The sequence below is a fragment of the Gallinula chloropus genome (assembly GCF_964237585.1).
Source record: "Gallinula chloropus genome assembly, chromosome: 22".
NCBI classification, from domain to species: Eukaryota; Metazoa; Chordata; class Aves; order Gruiformes; family Rallidae; genus Gallinula; species Gallinula chloropus.
This window is the reverse complement of record NC_140107.1, coordinates 3187463-3205472: the sequence shown is the minus strand read 5'-3', so window position 1 is coordinate 3205472 and position 18010 is coordinate 3187463. Positions and strand designations below refer to the sequence as shown.

Here is an 18010-nt window from a genome sequence, read left to right as displayed (position 1 = left end):
CCTAATTGTTAGGTGATTAATCATCTTTCCAGAGTTTGGGTTTGTTTTCTGAGTCTAAACCAGCTGCCTTTGTGTCTATGGGTGGCTTTGCTCTGCTGGGCGGTGAAGGATCCCTTCGGTGCCCCAACTAATCCTTGGCGTTTCTGACAGTTGAGGTCTGCTGGAGGGGTAAAGTGGTTATCACTGCCCACAAATCCTCCGGGAAAAACAATAGGAGAGGCTGAATTCATTGCATATTCAGCACCCAGCTGGAAAAACCCATCGGCACCCTCCCTCCCCGGGGCAGGCAGGATGGGAGCAGGCATTCCTGGTACCCTGCTCCATGCCTGATCTGTGTTCCCTGGCGATTACCACACACGGTCCCGGGGCATTTACCTAATAAAGTCTAAATGAAGTGCAGATGCTTCCCCTGAACCCGGCAGCTGCCCGGGGGAAGCCCACTGCTGTCTCCAGTGTGAATCAGCAGGAAAAGCTCAGCCGGGATGCTCAGCCCTGCAAATTCAAGACCCCGCTGCTCGGCCAGAGCCAAGGAAAATGCTCTGTCCATCAGCAGCCTCTAGCGGGGAGAAGCACGCGGACGGGACGGAGCCCACCAGCCCCACGGAGCCCATCCGTGAGCCGGGACATGATCCACTGCAAAGCGCCCAACATCCGAGGCTGCTCCGAGCTGCCGTCCCCATGCGCCGGCTGCGCTCCCAGACCGGCTCCGGGCTGAGCATCCCCCCAGGAACCCGACTTGGAGCCTCACACAAATCACCAGGTGAAGGAAAAAAAAAACCCTATAAAAGGGACAACTAAAACATCCAAATCCTTGCCGGGCAGCCCAAAAGAGAAATTTCTGGGTTCCTGGAGGGCAGGTCCCTCCCCCCACACACACCCAAATAACACCTCAGACAGCTCCTGCACCTACAGCATCCAGCATGACCACAAGCCAGTTCAGACCCCAAACTTCCAACCACCACAGCCTGGAGCCACTACCTGCAGCTAGGACCATGCTCAGAGGTAAAACGCAGCTCCACACAGAAGGGACAGCATCCCTGCCTCCGGGGTGGGGGCCACCCCACAGCCTGCCCTGCTCTGCGCTTCTACTTGGAGGAGCTCAGGAAAAAAAGCTCCATTATACGGTAAATTAGTGACACCTCAGGGTCCACGTGGTCAGAGCAGGGCTGAGGTTTTGCTTTGCCCTCCGATCGTCACCCCCCAGCAGCTCTGAAGCACCGTGCCAGCCTGGGACAGACGGATGCTGTGGGGAGATGCGGCTGCCGGCAATTCCAGCGGCTGCCAGGCTGCGCACCCGGGAGGAGAGCCTCGCCAGAGCAGCTCAGCTGTGGATGAGAAGGCACTTTCTCTCCTCGGCAGGGATTCAAACCCTCTGAGGAAGGCCTGAAGTTTCTCTTCAGCAAAGCCAAGCAAAGGGATGGAGGAGGCCCCCGCCGCCCGCAAAACAGCTTGTGCACAACCACCCAGAGAGCGGCTTGATGCACGGAGGAACTTTCTGCTGCCACTGACTCGCTGTTACCATCACGACACACAAGCAGCACATACCCTGTTCTGGGTGAGGAACAGGAGGGACTGCCAGCGCCGCAGTGAGCTGGGGGACACCCACAACCATGCACGCCCCGGCACTCGGAGAGGAGCCGTACCATGGATACACACCTGGGGGGACACAAACTGCACCACAACTTTTGGCTGCCTCCTTTCAGGGCTGACGCAGCATCACCACATCACCCACGGGCACGTTCAGCCTGAGCAGGGCAGCAGCTGCGTGAGAAGGATTAAGGGGAACGGGGAACCTCTGTCCTGTGGCACCTGAAGTTCTAGCACCACTTACTGCCACAGACTAACCGGGTTACTCTGGCAGAACGAGGACAGGGAGAGAAGCACGTGCTGCCACTGGCCCTCCCAGAGCTCTGTTAAAGCCTCCAGAAGAGCAGCGAGGGTATGGAGCTGATTTCGGGGCACACCTTCAAGAACTAACTTGCTCCCACGACCCGAGGCAGCTCCCCTCCAGTGCAGCAGAGACTTCCTCATGCCATCAGTCTTCCCCATCCCCAGCTATTTGCCCTGGCTCACCCAGCCCTGCTGCTTGGCAGCAGCAGAACATGCATGACAGTGTTGGGGGGGCTGTTCACGCACCCCGTGTCAAACTACAGCCTCGCACACCTTGCACAGCCTGACCTCACACAGGGTGTTTGTCACCTGACATCAGCCCCTGCCCGCCCGAGCTGGTGAGGCTGGCTGGCAGCCATGGCAGTGACCCTGCTGTAGGCAGCTGCCAACACCACCCGACCCCAGGTTCACCAGACCCATGCTGGCCCCACTATGCACCCCACGGAGGATGGGGGGTCCAAACACCCAGTCCCACAAACACTGATTCCTCCCATGTGGGAATCTCAGCGTAAATTAATCCCAGGGTGAGGAGGCAGCTGCCACACAGCACTGAGCCAAGGCACACCCCTCCATTGCAACACAGCCCTAAAGATAGCCACTGTTCCCTGCGACTCCGGCCAGCAACACGGACCCCACGGCACCTGCCGAGCCCACCAGGAAGCAGGGAAAGCAGAAGCCCCAGGCACAGCCCCCGACACGGGCTAATGAGCAGGTCCAGTGACCCCTCATCCCCACTACAGCTGCACCAGTACAAAATTCAGGAAGGGAAGAAACAGAAGGAACCACCGGGGCCGCTGAGCCCCACCACACGCTCCTCTGTTTGCGATGTGAGTGCAGAGCAGCCCCATCTAAAAGGGGATGTGGTGAGATAAAGCCCCTGCTTCCGCAGCCAGGCAGGGGGGACGGCACAGAAAGTCGATGGCAAGGTTTTAGCACTGCACAGTTGAGTGCAGCATCGATCCATGCTGGGACAGGTATCAATGGGAGGAGGCGACCGGCACGCCGCAGCTCAGCCAGCATCAGCTTCGGGAATCATCTCGGCGGGAGCAGACAGTGTCTGGGAGAGAGGGGAAAGAGCACGGATGCCCCAAAGCGCTGGGCTGAGTTGGCTGCGGCTCAGGCACGGCCCCAGCAGGCACTGAGCACCTCTGGGAAATCAGAGCCGGACCCAGATGTCAACACGGGAGCTGCCGCTTCCCAGGGAGGCACCACCAGTGCCACTGCTGTGAGCAAGAGGCGCAGGGGGGGAACCCCAAGGCTGCACCCACCTTTCGCCTTCTGCTGCACCATGGGGGTTAAAGAGTCACGTCAGGGGTTGGCATCCCCCCCGAGGGGCAGGGCCCACACGCCCTTTTCACCCCCTCCACCTAAGCATCCCGGGAGCCCCTGCTGCACCCCCAAACACCCCCCTTCGGCCCCACATGCCCCCTTCAGCCCCAGCCCCACTCAGGGTCCCTGTTACAGCCCCAATGCAGCCCATTCCCCCACTCCCAGCCTGGAGGGACCCTTGCCCCAGAGCACTCCACACACAGCCAGACCCTGCTCAGCCCTAGGACACCCCACACTTCCCTACACCCCGCTGGGCCCCCCACACCCAGCCCGACAAACCCCAGAGCGCCCGACAGCACCTCGCTTGACCTCCAGGAGTGCCCCTGGCTCCTCCAACCCCGCATCTCCCCACACTCTCCTCTCGCACCCGGCCAGACCCCGCTGCAATGTGACCCCCAGAGCGCTCCACACCCCCTAATAAACCCACACGCCACAGCCAGCCTGACCCCCACGTACCCCCGGAGCACCCCAAACCCTCCCCATAGCGCCACTCAGCCTGACCCCGCTACGGCCCCCAGAGCGCCCCACGCCCCCTTAACAGCCCCCAGCCCCAAAACCAGCCTGACCCCACCATGGGCCCCCAGAGCCCGTCCGTGACCCCCCACTCCACAGCGACACCCCATGACCCCTGTGCCCCCGCCCCCCCCTCCCCCCTCTTACCCGGCCCGGGGCCGCCGCTCCGCACCGCGCTGCCTCCACCTGCACTGCAGGCCCCACCCCCACTGACGTCAGAGCGCTCGCCCCGCCCCTCCCCGCCGCCGGCCGCGCCCACTGGCTGCCGCCACCGCCCGTCAGCGCCGCGGAGGGGGGGCGGTGCCGGCGGCGGCGCGGGGCTGCAGTGGGCGGGGCGGGCAGGTGACGGTGGGCGAAGGGGGCGGGGCCAGGAGCTCCCTCCGCCAGTTCCCGGGGGGGAGGGGGGAAGCGGGTGACCTCACGCCGTTCCGCCAGGCGCCGCCGTGACGTCACCACCCCGCCTCAGGAGGAGGTGCTGCCGCGTCCTCCCGGGCAGCGCCGGGCTCTGAGCGCCGCCTGTCACCGGGGCACAGCCGGCCGCGGCCCGGAGCAGCAGGCGCACAGCCGGGGAGAAGCCCCTGTGCCCGGGGGCGGGGGCAGCCCCTGCCCCCCCGCCAGCGGCGTGGCGGGGCCGATAAGAGCTGCCCCGGCTCGTCGCTGGGGCTCCCAGACTGGCGTTGGCTGCCCAACAACACGGCCTTATCCCCGGGGCCACGGGGACACGCCTGGGCTATCGGCGCTGCGCAGCCGGCGGCTGATAAGAGGTTGCGGCTCCCCGGGGACCGGGATGGCCGCAGAGGAAGCGGCCGGCGGGAGAGCGGCCTCCGCGCCAGCCCCGGGAGCTTCACTGCCCTCGCTGCTGGTGGCCCTGGGGTGCCCGGGGCTGGGCTGGGGCAGCTGGGTGCACCCCAGCACCCCCTCGGCTCCCTGGGGCACCCCACTGCACCCCACTTTGGGGCTGTGCCTGCTGCCACCTAACGGCCACCACGCTGGGGACAGGGCAAGGCCGGGGACTGCCTCCCCACCATGATGGGATGCATCCTGCTCCAGGCTCAGCGCCTCAACCTCCCCACAGCTCCAGCTCCAGCACAACAGGGGCTTGTTCCCCTGTTTTCCACCTGTCCCCGGGAGTCCTGAGCCCTCCTGGGGCAGGGGGAAGGGATTGGGGGGGAGCAGGGGGAGCCCCTGGCTAATGTGATGAGAGGGGGATGAGGCCATAAGCTTTTAATCCACCGCAAAGCCCCTCACGCTCTGGCCCTGTTATCACCGACTTCTACTCACATCTGCTCACAGTGTTATTTTTAACCAGGAATTAAGGACTTGTGGGTCCTTAAGCCACTGGGGGGAGGACAGGGAACGGGACTCCCCTTGTCCCTCTCCCCAGAGCTGTAGCCACAGTTTGTGGCTGCAGAGGTGCCCATGAGACACTAACAGCTGCCCTGCTGCGATTTGGGAGGGTGAGCCCCTTCCTTCCCACCCAGCCATCAGCGTTGCAGAGGGTCCCAGCACTGGTCCCAGTAAGCTGGTGGCACTGGGGAAAGGCCGGAGGGGAAACTGGGCACGAGGCTTGCACAGAGGGATGCTGCCAGGGATATCAAAAATAAAGAGATATTTATTGATGATGAGTAAAGTGCAACCTCAGCGTAGTTTTACACTCAGAAGCCGTGGAAACAGCAGGGGAAAAGTTCAGAGCAGACCTGGAGGAGAAGGGGAGAAAAGGTCCTGGGCACAGCTGTGCTGAAAGGATATGGAAACTGTACAAAGGCCTTTAAAAACAACCAAACATCAGATAAATTATTTACAGTTCAAATCGATTACAGGTAACAGGAGGCTGAAAGGAGCTTCTGCAGGCTGAGAGCAGGAAAATAGCTGGGACATGGGCTCCGAGCTGGTGCTGCAGCAGGGTTACAGGCTGGGATTATCCTCCAGCATCGTGATGTGCTGCGAGGGGAGCTGTGCTGGGGGAGAGCCTTGGCACTGCAGCAATTTCCAGCCATGGGAAAGGCTGGGGGCTGGGAAGGTTCAAGGAACGAGACCAGGCCTTTCCCTGGGTGTTCCTGCTAAAATCATCAGAGACAAAACCACCAGTAAGTGTTCAGAACCTGCACGGGGCTGCAGGGCTGTGGCGGCCGGCAATCGGCACGTGTCTCACTGTGGAAAAACTCTGCCCAGCTCCACAGCAAGACAGACCCAACCCTGTGACCCCAGCACTGTGCAGCTTTCTGAGCCTTGGCCTGCAGGGATCTGCTCCAGGCACAAACACCCACCAGGGCCCCAAACCCCCCACCCCAGTGAGACCAGAACTGACCCCATTCCTCCCCACTTACAGCTCCAGAGCCAAAATGCTGCTGCAGCATCACCGCAGCCCCAGCGTGGAGGCATGAGCCAGGGATTGCAGCCCCTCTCCTACCCCAGGGCCATTTCTGAAGGCAGCACCAAGCCCAGCAGCACAACAGGACACACTCTTCAAGGCACCACAAGCTGCCAGGAGCAGCACCCGCAGGGGACAGGTTCCAGAGTTGGGGCCTGGCTCCCCCCCATTTCACACTGGAAGAGCCCCTCGGGTCTGAACACTGTGCTGCCAGTGAACAGCCACAGCCTGGCCTCTCCTCCCTGGTCCAGATCTGCAGGAGGCAGAGCTGCACTACATCTCCTGCAGTGACACTGTACAACTCACTGTCTCCTCATCCACACACAAGGCAAAAAGGAATCAAACAGAGGGCTGGAAAAAAAAAAAAGGACAGCACAGCCCTTAGCCACCCAGAGAAGGGGACATGCAGAAGATGATCTGGCCACTCCAGGAGCAAATGGATCTGGAGCAGAGCTGCTGACAGGAAAGCATGTGGGAGGGTGAAAGGTGGGCAGGGGGACAGGGGAGGGCTTTAGCCAAATTGTTGGGTCCAATTAGCCAAAAATAATTGAGAAGCTCAGCAGGAGCCCAGCACAGGGCCAGGACCACTCTGCTCACCGAGCTTTGTGTCAGCACAGAGCCTCATGCTGCTGGAGAACGGGCTGCAGAGCTCAGCTTTAGGCCTCCTGCACATCCCTACTGTGCTCTTGGCTGGAGACAGGCTGGAGCCACACGGTTTTGATCCACTCTCCCATCTGGTCAGCAGGAACATGGATCAAGTTTGCAGCTCAAGCCTGTTTCTGGTTCCTTCACTGAGCTGCACACCACTACGGGTGAAGGTCAGGAGCCTGGGGCAGATTGGGCTGCTCCCCCCTGCACCTCAGCTGGTCAGTAAGGCCAGTGGGAGCACCAGTGGTGACCAGTACTGTCCTGAAGAGCAGAGCCCCTCACAGAGGGGGAAGAGGCTGCACTGTCCTGGGACACAGCCACGAAAGCGCTGCAGAGCCCTCTTGACACCTGGATCTGGTGCAGAGAGGGCTACTGCCTCTCTGTCTTGACGTGGTCTCCAATCATCCTCCTGTGGTAAGTGGCCAGGAAGATGTCATTGTCTCGGGGACAGTCGTAGTGGCAGGAGCACATCTTGATGAACATCATCTTCCTCTGGAAGAAGTCACCCTCGGGGCAGCGGAACTCCACCTCCACGGTGCTGGTGACGTAGGGGGTGCAGCAGCGGCCGTCTGTGCAGCTGCCACAGAACTTGGGCCGGTACAAATGGGTGCTGGTGCAGCCAGAGAACTGGAAGCGGAGGCTCTGGCGTGGCTTTGGGGTCCGCACGCACTTCTTGCCCTTCTAGGGAGAGACCAGAGGGTAACAAGGACACGACACCCAAAGGAAAGGTCAGCCCTGGCCTGCGCTCCGTCCCCATCACTGGGCAATGGGACACAAGTGGAAGCACAGAGCAAACGCTGTGAGACAGGCTCATGCCAGTCACCTACCAAACTGGGTTGTCCCTGCCATTCACGGTGCTGTGGCCCCTCTCCCCAAACCAGTACCTTGGTTTTCTCCATGGGGAAGTCGCAGGGCCGGACCATGCAGAGCCGGGTCTCCTTCTCCAGGCGGCACTGGGGGTTGTCGTTGGTCACTCGGGCAGAGATGCCCATGCCACAGCTCTTGGAGCAAGCACTCCACTCCGTGGTCTGCACCAAGCAGTTCTCCTGCAGGTTATTCAGCTCTGGCTTGCGTGCTGGATCCTCCCTGAAAACTGAGCCACAGGGAAGAGACACAAGGCAAGGTTCAGGGCTTGGGACAAAGAGGGGCAGCTCCTCCTCGCAGCAGAAGGATGCAGGCAAGCCCAGGGTCATTTCCCACTGCAGTCAATTCTGCTGTGACATCAGAGGTTGAGCCCTCTGGTGAGCCTCCCTGCAGCACCACTAAGGTCTCACCTGAACAGCTCTGGAATTCAACGCTTGGTACCCACAAAATGAGCGTTCACCACCAGTTCCCAACCAGATGCGATGCCCTGAGGTGTGACTTAGGGCAGCTTGGGTCCCCTGTCCCCCAGCAAACAGCTCCCAGCCCTGCCACCCCTGCATCCCACTCACCTGCCATGGCTGTTTGGAAGCGGTTTTCCTCGCTGCCCTCCTGGCAGATCCACTCTTCACAGCATTTGTTGTGAAACTTCACCCGCCGGGGATTGGGGCACTCGGGGGACGGCAGCCGCAGGTCTTCGGAGCAGAGAGGGATGCAGCCAATGGCCCCGTCCATGCAGACACACTGCAGCTTGCAGGTGGGCTGGAAGCTCTCCCCATTGTGATAGATCTTGCCCAGCAAGTCACAAGTCGCACCCTCATGAGCTGTGGGAAGGAGGAAGAGGAGGAGGAGACGCTGAGCAGCAGGGCCGCAGGGTGCAGCAGAAGTAGGCACAGTGTATGTTTGGCTCCCCCAACCCAAGGCAACTCCTGACATCGATTCTTGGAAGTTGGCTCTAGAAGAATCTCTTCTCCACTTGGATGAGCCACTAGGTGGGACTTTGTCTCTACAGCTTGTAAACAGCCTCTTCCCCACTCAGAGGTCTTCCCATCTGGCTGAGAGTGCCCCAGTCCCTGGTGCTGTGCAAGATTCATTCCCAACACCACACGTGAGGCAGTGGCTTTGCTGCTCATTACTCTGAGGACACCAAAAGGCAACGTTTTCCTAAGAGCAGCTGGTTCCCCACATGTCTAAAGGTGTCTACAAAAGGAAAGTAACGCTGTGGCTGTATGACCTTTGTGGCTCCCCTATGATGAATGAATTTCTTCTTCCTTCCATCCACAACTTTTTTCTGTTCCTCTCTGTTCTGCAGACCTCTCATCTCCAGCCCTCCTACGAGTCTTTCATCCCTTTAAGTGAGCAAAAAATGAAACACAACTACCTGACACACAGGAGCACACCTCAGTCCATGGGCACGAGCAATGCTCACGTGTTTCTTACATCTGTACTACCAAAATATATCTGTACTACCAAAATATACTACCAAAATATTCCCTGTGGAAATTCCCCAGCAGAAAACTCCTAACCAAATAAAGTTTGGCAGGCACAGATCAACGTCAGGAATGAGAAACAACTGAAGCATTTCAGTTTGATACTCAAAGGTTTCCTTTATGCTCTGGTACAATAGCTCAACCAAAATACTTGTTGGACAGAACCCACAGGGGAAAGCGTTTTGCTCGCGTAATTTTAGACACTGTAAAGATCAAGATGAAACATTTTGATAGAAGGGAAGTGGAAAGCTTTGACACAGCCAAACGACTGTTCTAAATAAGTCATGGAAAGGTCTCAGAGGTTTAAAATTCTTTTCATTCAGCCTGAAATGAAATGGTGAAACCTCAGAGTTGTTCACAGGACAGAAATCCTGCGTTTGGGCAGCTCCCATCAAGCTGCTGCTTCCTGTAATCCTGACCATTGGAAAACAGCACCAAGAAACCCATCCATGCAAGTTACCAAAGCGAAGGATTCTTGGCTGCTTGCAGAGGCTTACCAGGAAATCTGATCTGTTTTCCCCTTAGTCCTGCTCGCCTGTGGAACATCATCTCAGAGAGGGTTTGGACCAAACAAGGAGTGAGAGCCTCTTCCTGTCCACCTCATCCTTGAGGGACACAAATCCTTCGGGGCTGCTGCTGCCTTGTTTCTAACCAGAGCTGGATCTCAGCTTGTGACTCCTCAATGCCACTCCTGTGCTCCTAGAGTTGAAAAGCCCTCACTTTTTCCATCCCAAGTGGAAGCCATCCACTTTCCCTCTATACAACCATTCATACTTATTTTTAAATCCTCTGTCACTGTTTTTAGCCTGAGCCCTCTGCCTTCCCGACGAGCTGATCGTGCTGTTCCCCCAGCAGTGTGGCTCCCCCCAGGGAAGGGCAGTCTGTTTGGGGCTTTTACTCTGTTTTCAGAACTCAGCAGCTTTGTCATGCCTTCAATTACCCTACAACGACCTCACTTTCCCATTGATCCCATCCAATTAAAGCACCAAACCAGACTGTGCCAGAGGAGTGAGAAGACTCTTTATTTACGCTACTTGGCCCCGCTGCCACCTCCAGACCCAGACTTTTGCCCTGTTCTGTGAGGAATACAGCAGCCCCAGCTCTGCCAGTTCCCTCAGCACGTGCAGGCCACCCTACCACCCTTAGGTTCTCCTACTCTAGAGTTACTATGGGATTGTCTCTACCTTTCTGAGGCTTGGAGGTCTCTGCAGGAAGGGATGAATTCCTCTGCCATACATGACGTGCTACACACTCTGATGACCACACTCTTCATGATGGAGATTCCTCCACACTCCTGAGTGAATTGTTGCAGTGATTTAACTACCTTTACCCTACAAACATACACCTCATTGCCAGTCTTAATTAGGCAATTCACAGCTCACACCCCTGGGTGTTACTACGCCTACCTTTACCTTGTGAAGCTTCAGCTGCCAGCTCTTAGATGTCCCGATGCCTGCAGAGCACTAGGAAGCTCACCTGGCTTCTAAAGATTGCAATAACTGGAGGAGGAAACTTAAAGAACCTATAAAAACCTCTCCAAGGAACAGAGAAAACACCTTCCACCACTTAAATTCATTATTTAGAGTAAAAGATTCCTTCAGCACAGTCCTACCCCAAATCCCCAACCCTCCTGTCCCAGGGTGGTGTGAGTGGTACATCTGCTGGGGAATTTCCAGAGGCACAGTGGCTGAACACTTCCCAAAGTGTTCACATCAGCTTTCCAGCCCTCCTGTCTTCCTGACTGTTTTGAAAAGCTTCAAGTGAAAACTGGTCAGCTTCTGGCAGACAGGGGCAGAGGAGTCTTGGTTTTCAACAATGATCAGGAGGCTGAGGAAATGCCTCTTTTTCTTCCCTCTACACCAAAACAAGTTTTGCATGCTTTAAAAACACCTCCTAAACAAAAGAAACCAAACCAAACCAAAAAATTCCTTTCTGGCTGAAAAGAGGCACCAGGATGAACTTAAACAGGTCTGCATTTGTGTTTCCCTGGCTTGGTAATGCTCATGTTCTGCATGTACAGGGTTTTGCCAGAGAGCTGTGCAGCTGTTTCACCCAGCTACTTACATGCTGCAGCCAGAAATATGCTCTGCCTCTTGCAGGTGAGCAGTGGAGTGCAGAATGCCCATCTCCAGCACAAGGCAGAGAGATCTTGGGTGAGGTTTTTCCAAGCACCTACACTTCCCAGTGCAAGTCCAGGTTGCTGGTATTTACCCACCAGCACTGCCAGGCTAGAGGTTGTCTCCTAACAAAGGAGAGTTCCTGAGCCCCACTCCTGCCTTTGGAAACATCCTTCACTGCAGGAGGAAGCAGGTTGCCTGTGTATTGGTATCAGTGAATCTGTTGGCTCCCAGGGCTGGCACAGGTCTCCCAGGATGATGCTGGATGAAGCCCCAAGGGCTGCAGGAAATGTTGATGGTGCTGTGGGCTCTCTGGGAGGTCTGCAGGCAGAGGGCTGAAGGGGCCAGAAGAAAAACAATGCACAAATGACACAACGTAGAGCTCTCACCTAAGCAGATTCCACTGCCTCTGTGGATTTTGGAGAAGTCGCAGTAGAGTCCTTTGTGGTGGTCACAGGGTTTCTGGAGGGAGCAGAGCTCACCAAGCTGCCTGGCACACACCTTGCAGCAACCACAGGCATCCAAGACGTGGCTGGTGCCAGCAGGGCACTGCAGAGGCTGGGAGGGACACTGGCATGGGTAGGTGCAGGCCTGTGGTTCCACCTGGAGGGCAGACAAGCCATGGAGAGAATGAGTCTCCTGCACGCCAGCAAAGCAGAGGAATGGAAAACATGATTCTGCTCCAAAGCCACAGGCACCCCACCAGGAGAGGGAAGACGACTTCAGCCTGCACCAGAGAGCCCCACCACAGAAGAGGTGAATGCAGCTCCCCAGGAGTGGCAAGACTCATCCTCCTCTCATCCCTAACTCCTCTGGAGCTCAAGGGAGAGGGGGAAAAAGATGCCTGTAGGAAGCAGGGCCAAAACAAACAGGACAAGCAGTAGCTCAGAGTCCCACATGAGCTCAACCCTCTGCTGCCCTCTGAGCAATAAAACAGTAATTATTAACAGTAAGCAATCCCCAGCTCATACACAGCACTGCTCAGGAGAGAGCAGAGCATGCTGCAGCAGCGTCACCAGACCCAGTCCCCAGACAGAAAGAGTGAGGCACCATAGCAACAGGACTTGCCCAAAGTCAGCCAGCACTGACCCAAAGGCTCATGAGTCCCAGTTTGTCCCCTGGACCTCAGAGTTTCTTCATTATTCCCAGAGATGTGCCCTTTCCTCTCCCCTTTCCAGAGAACACAGAGTAGCCAACCTTTCTCAGGACCTTGTGAAGCTACAGCTGCACCCTCAGTAGCATTTCAGAAGCACTGGCCACCTCCTGAAACCCACCTTTGGCTTTTGTGACTCTTCAGATGCTGAACAGCCATCAGGCTTTGTCTGAAGGAGGGTTACCTTCTCCAGAAAATCAGGGAAGCTTCAGACACTCCAGTGACTCAGTCTGCAGTATCCTTGTCCTGGATCAGCTCGGGGTGAATACACTGCCCTCAGCTTTGGATGTTCCCAGGCTGGGGTGAGGTGTAAAACCCTGACTGTGAAATGCCCAGCCTGGATTTTTGTTCAGCTTCTGCCCACTCAAAGTCTCCAGGTAGCTCAGAGGGATGCAAGAGCACTACTCCAGGGTGCAGTGCTCACATGTTACACACTGCTAGGCACGTTCAGCTCCCACCCCAAGGGTAGCTGCTGCCATGGGGCTAATCATAGAATCATTGAATGCTTTGGGTTGGAAGGGACCTCAAAGATCATCTATTGCCACCCCCCTGCCACGGGCAGGGACACCATCACTAGTCCAGGTTGCTCAAAGCCTCATCTAATCTGACCTTAAACGCCTGCAGGGATGGGGCTTCCACAGCCCCTCTGGGCACCCTCTCTGAGACAACCTTTGCATGGAGATGGTGTCAGCAAAATGCTTTGGGATCCTGTACTGCTGTGAAGAGGAAAGCACCCAATGGCAGACCCATCACAGGTCCACTGCCACCCAGAGAGAGAGGCTGCAGCAGCTGGGAAGGGCCTGGGGGCAGGAAAAATGGGGGAAACCAGCAACAGAGGCTGAAATATTCTCTTGGTACAGCTCTGTCTGCACTTGTTACAGCCCATCCAGCCCTCTCTTGTGAAACAGCTTCCTTGGATATTGTGTTTGTCACCAATAACAGCAGTAAAACTTTTCCAGCTGTTCTGACTGTTGCTCAAAACAGCTGCTCTGCCTTCAGCTCCCGTGGGGTCAGAAGATGCCAATGGCTTTGTACTTCTGTGACCAGCAGCACAGCGTGGTGTGGGACAGGGATCAGTACAGGGCTGAACTCACAAGTCCTCCAGAGTCTCACCCTTCTCAGCAGGAATCAGCATAATTCCTCTTGGAAACTCCAAACAAGCCCCTCCTGCCTGTAGCCCAGCTGTTCTCCTGGAGCCCCTTGCTGGGAGCCAGCACCTCACAGGGGTCTCTTCCCAACAGTTCAAGTGCATTAAGAGATGCTAAAGGTCTAGAAATCCTTTCCTACTCTGTTTCATGTAGCTGCCAGAAGGATGTATTTATTCAACCAGGGATGAGCAGGTGGGGGGTGCGTGAGGTCAGGAAGGAGGGAAAGCATTCCTAGCACAGGGCTGACATTCAGCTGCAATCCACACACTTAAAAGAAATAACAACAACAAGCATTTTCCAATGCAGTGTCAGCCACAGGCCATAGAAAGAAACACTCCCAAAATAGCTCCCCTACTGAAAACAAACCAAACCAGCCGCTTTCAGGATGACAGGGAACGCAGTGGAATTAACCCCAACTGAATTTTCTTTCTCTCCTCCATTAATCATTGCTGGCACTGTTTATTTCTGTTAATAACTGACCCAAAGAAACCAGACCACCTGGGTTTACCTTCTGTTCCCAATCAGCTTCACTTCCTCCTTATATTAGGGCTGCTCTTCAGCATAAGAACATCTGGACTGGTGTCTCCACCGTAGGGGAGGCCTGATGGGCACCTGTCGTGGTTTCACCCTGGCTGAGAGCTGAGATCCAGGCAGCTGCCTGCTCTTTAAAGGAAAAGAGCAGGGGGAGAAGAGGGGGGGTGAGGCAAGGGAAGGGAAAAGGAAGGGGCAAATAACCCCAAAACCAAGAAACTAAAAGGCCCATGGGTTGGGATAAGGATAGTTTACTAAGATAACAGAAAGATCAAATATAACAATGCTGACAGGACTTTAGAGCAAAAGATATATGAAGCTGTTGGTACCCAATGCAGTGTCTCACCCAACCCACAGCTCAGGCCGTGCCACCCAGAACCTGACCATGCCCCAAGAACCGCGTGTCCCGGAGCCGCCCCCCCTGCTCTTTCCCCATCAGCCCCCTTTATACTGGGCAGGATGTGATTGGCATGGAATACTCTCTTTGGGCAGTTGGGTCACCTGTCCTGGCTTCGCCCCTCCTTTCTCATGAACAGAGAAATACAAAGAGCTGAGAAAGTCCTTGACTGTCTGACACAACTAAAGCCATCAGGGTGTTACCAGCACTGCTGTCACTGTAACACCCAAACACAGCATCCCATCCGCTGCTGCAGCAGAACTGAACTCCATCCTGACCCAAACCAGGCCAGCACCGCTGCCTCTCCTGCGCCTCACTGCCCCAGCTGTGAGCACAGCTGCAGAGGCCCAGCCTGGCTGCACGTGCAGGGCTTTGAGGTACTGGGAAACTTCCCAGGACTCTGAGAATTTCCAACCAGTCAGCCCCACCACCCCCCTCCTCAGCCCACCTGGCCCCAGGGTGTGCTGGGGCTCCTGTTTGCTTGTTGTGTCAGTGAGCAGTCAGCTCACAGGCCCAGGAAAGGGCAGAATGAGCTGGAATCTGCTTTGGCTCCTGCACTGTCAACAGGGAGCACTGAGTAACCAGCTGGCCAGGGAAGGTCTTGACTGGGGAACAGCTGGTAGAAACTCAGCACTGAACCAAGCTCCTGGAGTAATCCATTACTTGATTTGCTTCCAGGGCAATTACAAATAGGCTAAATAATGGATTAAGTTGCATTTGCATGGAGCATTGCAGCATTTTCAAGGAGTGCTGCCAGGAGCCTTTACAATACAGCGTGGAAACTGCTCAGACTGTCCCAGAGAACTGCAGGGACTCATGCTCAGAGCTTTTCTACAGGCCCATCCTAACACAAAGACCAGCATCTCCATGTAACATGCCACCCACCTGCGTGCAGAAGGATTGAGTTCAGAGTACATTTAATTTCCTTCCACTCTGCAGGAGGGTTTGTCCCCAAATCATGCTTTGTCTCCACTAAGCAGGCCCCTAACTTCAAGTTCACTCTAGCCTTGATCTGCTGAGGTTAGCAAGAGTGTTTCTGTGACCTGGGAGCAGAACAGAACCAGGATTAGAGATCAAGGATGTAGATTTAAGGACGTGCTAAAGCCTGGAACATCAGCTGTCCCCGTTCCTGGCTTTGCTGGCAGCTCCTGTATAGATCTCAGACACCCCGTGTGAATCTGCTGCTCCCAGGACCCCTGGGTGATGGCCAAGCCACCAAGGGAGTAAGAACAGCCTGACTGGAGGACTCTCTTGCCTGTGTACTCCACCACTGACTCCCAAGTCCCATCAGCTCAGCTGACAAGCCAGAACAAGCTCCCTCCCAACTGCCAGCACCAATCCCAGTTACCTGGGGGGAGGGGGGGGAAGAAAAAGTGAGACTGTTTTTCTTACTTCATATTCATATCAAAGCTCTTCCCCCTTCACCCTCAGGAAGGCACGAGTAGGGGGACCCAGGCTCACAGCATTGCAGCCCTTCTGTGGCATCATCAGGACTTCTCATTCCTGATCAATGGCCACAGCAGCCCAGGGAACAAGCTAAAGGCCAAGCCAAAGAGGATTTTTAAAATGGTTTGAGCTTGTGACTGCCTTCAAAGGCACTTTTTGGGGCTGAGCTCACTGCTTGTGAAGTGCTTTTGGGGTTAAGGCTGTGGGGTAGAAGTAACACAACAGACATGTAACTGGTTGTAATTCCCACTCCCAGACTGGCAGTAGATAACGCAGTCAAGGCACAGTGATTCCCATACTCCAAGCAGTGAATTATCATGGATAATACCTGCTCTCCCTCCATCACAGGCTCTCAAAGCACCTTCCCAGGCTGCTGCAGCACACTGTCCAACAGCCTGTGACAACAGACAAGGACTACTACCCCTGCTTCCCAGGCAGAGAGCAGAGGCACGGACACTTGCCCAGGCTGAGCCTGCCAGGGCTAAATGTAACTCCCAGGAATGCTGGTTCTGCTCTCACCTCTGAAAAACACAGGAGGCACATTCAGGAGCAACAGCTCTCATTTCCTTGCTCAATCCACTAAACTTCACTCTCAGGGCTCAAAGAAAGTCAAAAGTCTTATTTCCAAGGCAGTTGAAAGGGGAAATTCCATCATCTCAGAGTAATAACAAAGCATCACAGCATCATCACTGTCCTTTTTATTACCAATATGATGCTGCCAAGGCTGGTTTGCTGCAAGACTCAGAAAGACCATCCCCTATCACAGAAATTACCTGTGGATCACAGTAGCATAAGGCTCACAGGACACCTTTCCTGGCAGGAAAGGGACTGGTACATGCTAGGGGGTGCCAGAACAATCAAACAGACCTCATCAGCCAGGAGGTTATTGCATCAATCAGCACAACAAGCACTGCAAGGCACAGTGGCTCTGTGAACCTGGTTTCTTCACTGATACAAAAGGCACTTACTGCAATTTAGATACATGAACGACTGCAGCAATGTTCCTGCCATCACTGGCACTGTAATAGCACACAGAAGTCCTAAGCAAAATCAGCTGCTCCCTCAAGCACTTGGACTAACACAAAACCAGGCACAAACGCTGCTCTGGAGAGGCTGCAGTCTAATTTCCCCCTTGGGATCCCTGGTTTTAGGAACACAGGGGTGGATCCAGTGGCAGCTGGGAAAGGATGGTGATGGGAAGGAACTGGGACACGAGAGTTTTGCTCCTTGCAGTGACATAGACTCACTGACTTCACCTCTCTCTGTCCTTTTCTCCCCACCTTGCTAACGTGGGCTGGCTTCCACCTCACAGGAGTGGAGTGAAACAGAACCCATTCCCATCTGCCAAGAGCTTTAAGCCCTGCAGATGACGGAGGTCAGGGCACGGCTCCCACGCCTGGGTAGTTCCGCGGCGCGTTCGCGTTGCGCTGCCAACAGCCAACCTCCTCTCAGAGATGTCTGGGAGGCAGGGAGCAGCTGGGAAGAGTTATTCAGCCTAAAGCATTCACATGCATCAAAGCAAGAAGCTGCAATGTCCAGCCAGCACGCAGGGCTGCTGCAGTGCAATACATACCCAGCCAGGTGTGAGGAGGAAGAGGGTCCAGGTCACCATCCCCCAGTTGCCAGACATCCCAAATGAAGAGGAGGGAGGGGATTCAGGCTGCCAACTGACTCACTCCTCCTCCTCCAGAGTTTCTCCTCTCCTTTGGAGAAAGTTGCACACCAGCTCCTCTTTAAATAGCCTGCTGGAGGGGGCGTGCCCCACACTTGAGTGACAAGCTGGAAAGCAAGCTGAAAAGGGTGCAACAAAAAATGTCCAAATTCCTGGGAACACGAGCAGATTCCTGTGGCCCTGGTGGTTATGGGGCTGCTGGCACAGCCTGCAGCTTGGGTACTCTCCACATGGGTAAACCAAATCCCAGTAAAAGCAGGATTATTATTATTATTATTATTATTCCTATTATTAGTAGTAGTATTATTATTTAGTTTGTCCCCTTTAGAACTCCAAAAGTATGAAGCTTTCTTGACACAACCCCCCCCTTTCCCTACCTACATCCAATCATTTTTAGCTGTGGATTTCAATAAGCAGAGCTTTGTGGTGCTCAATGTTTCTCCT

At 55.6% G+C, this 18010-nt stretch overlaps 1 protein-coding gene across 1 annotated transcript; it reads right to left on the bottom strand.

The window, feature by feature from the left end:
* Window positions 1–7120: 7120 nt before the first annotated feature.
* On the bottom strand, window positions 7121–17524 carry LOC311200222 (CCN family member 2-like; the record flags this gene model as incomplete). The annotated part of the gene is made up of 5 exons (XM_084274409.1): window positions 7121–7432; window positions 7636–7844; window positions 8185–8436; window positions 11609–11822; window positions 17468–17524. The coding sequence occupies 5 exons, from the start codon at window positions 17522–17524 to the stop codon at window positions 7121–7123; spliced, it is 1044 nt and encodes a 347-aa protein (XP_084130535.1).
* Between the last annotated feature and the right edge of the window lie 486 nt (window positions 17525–18010).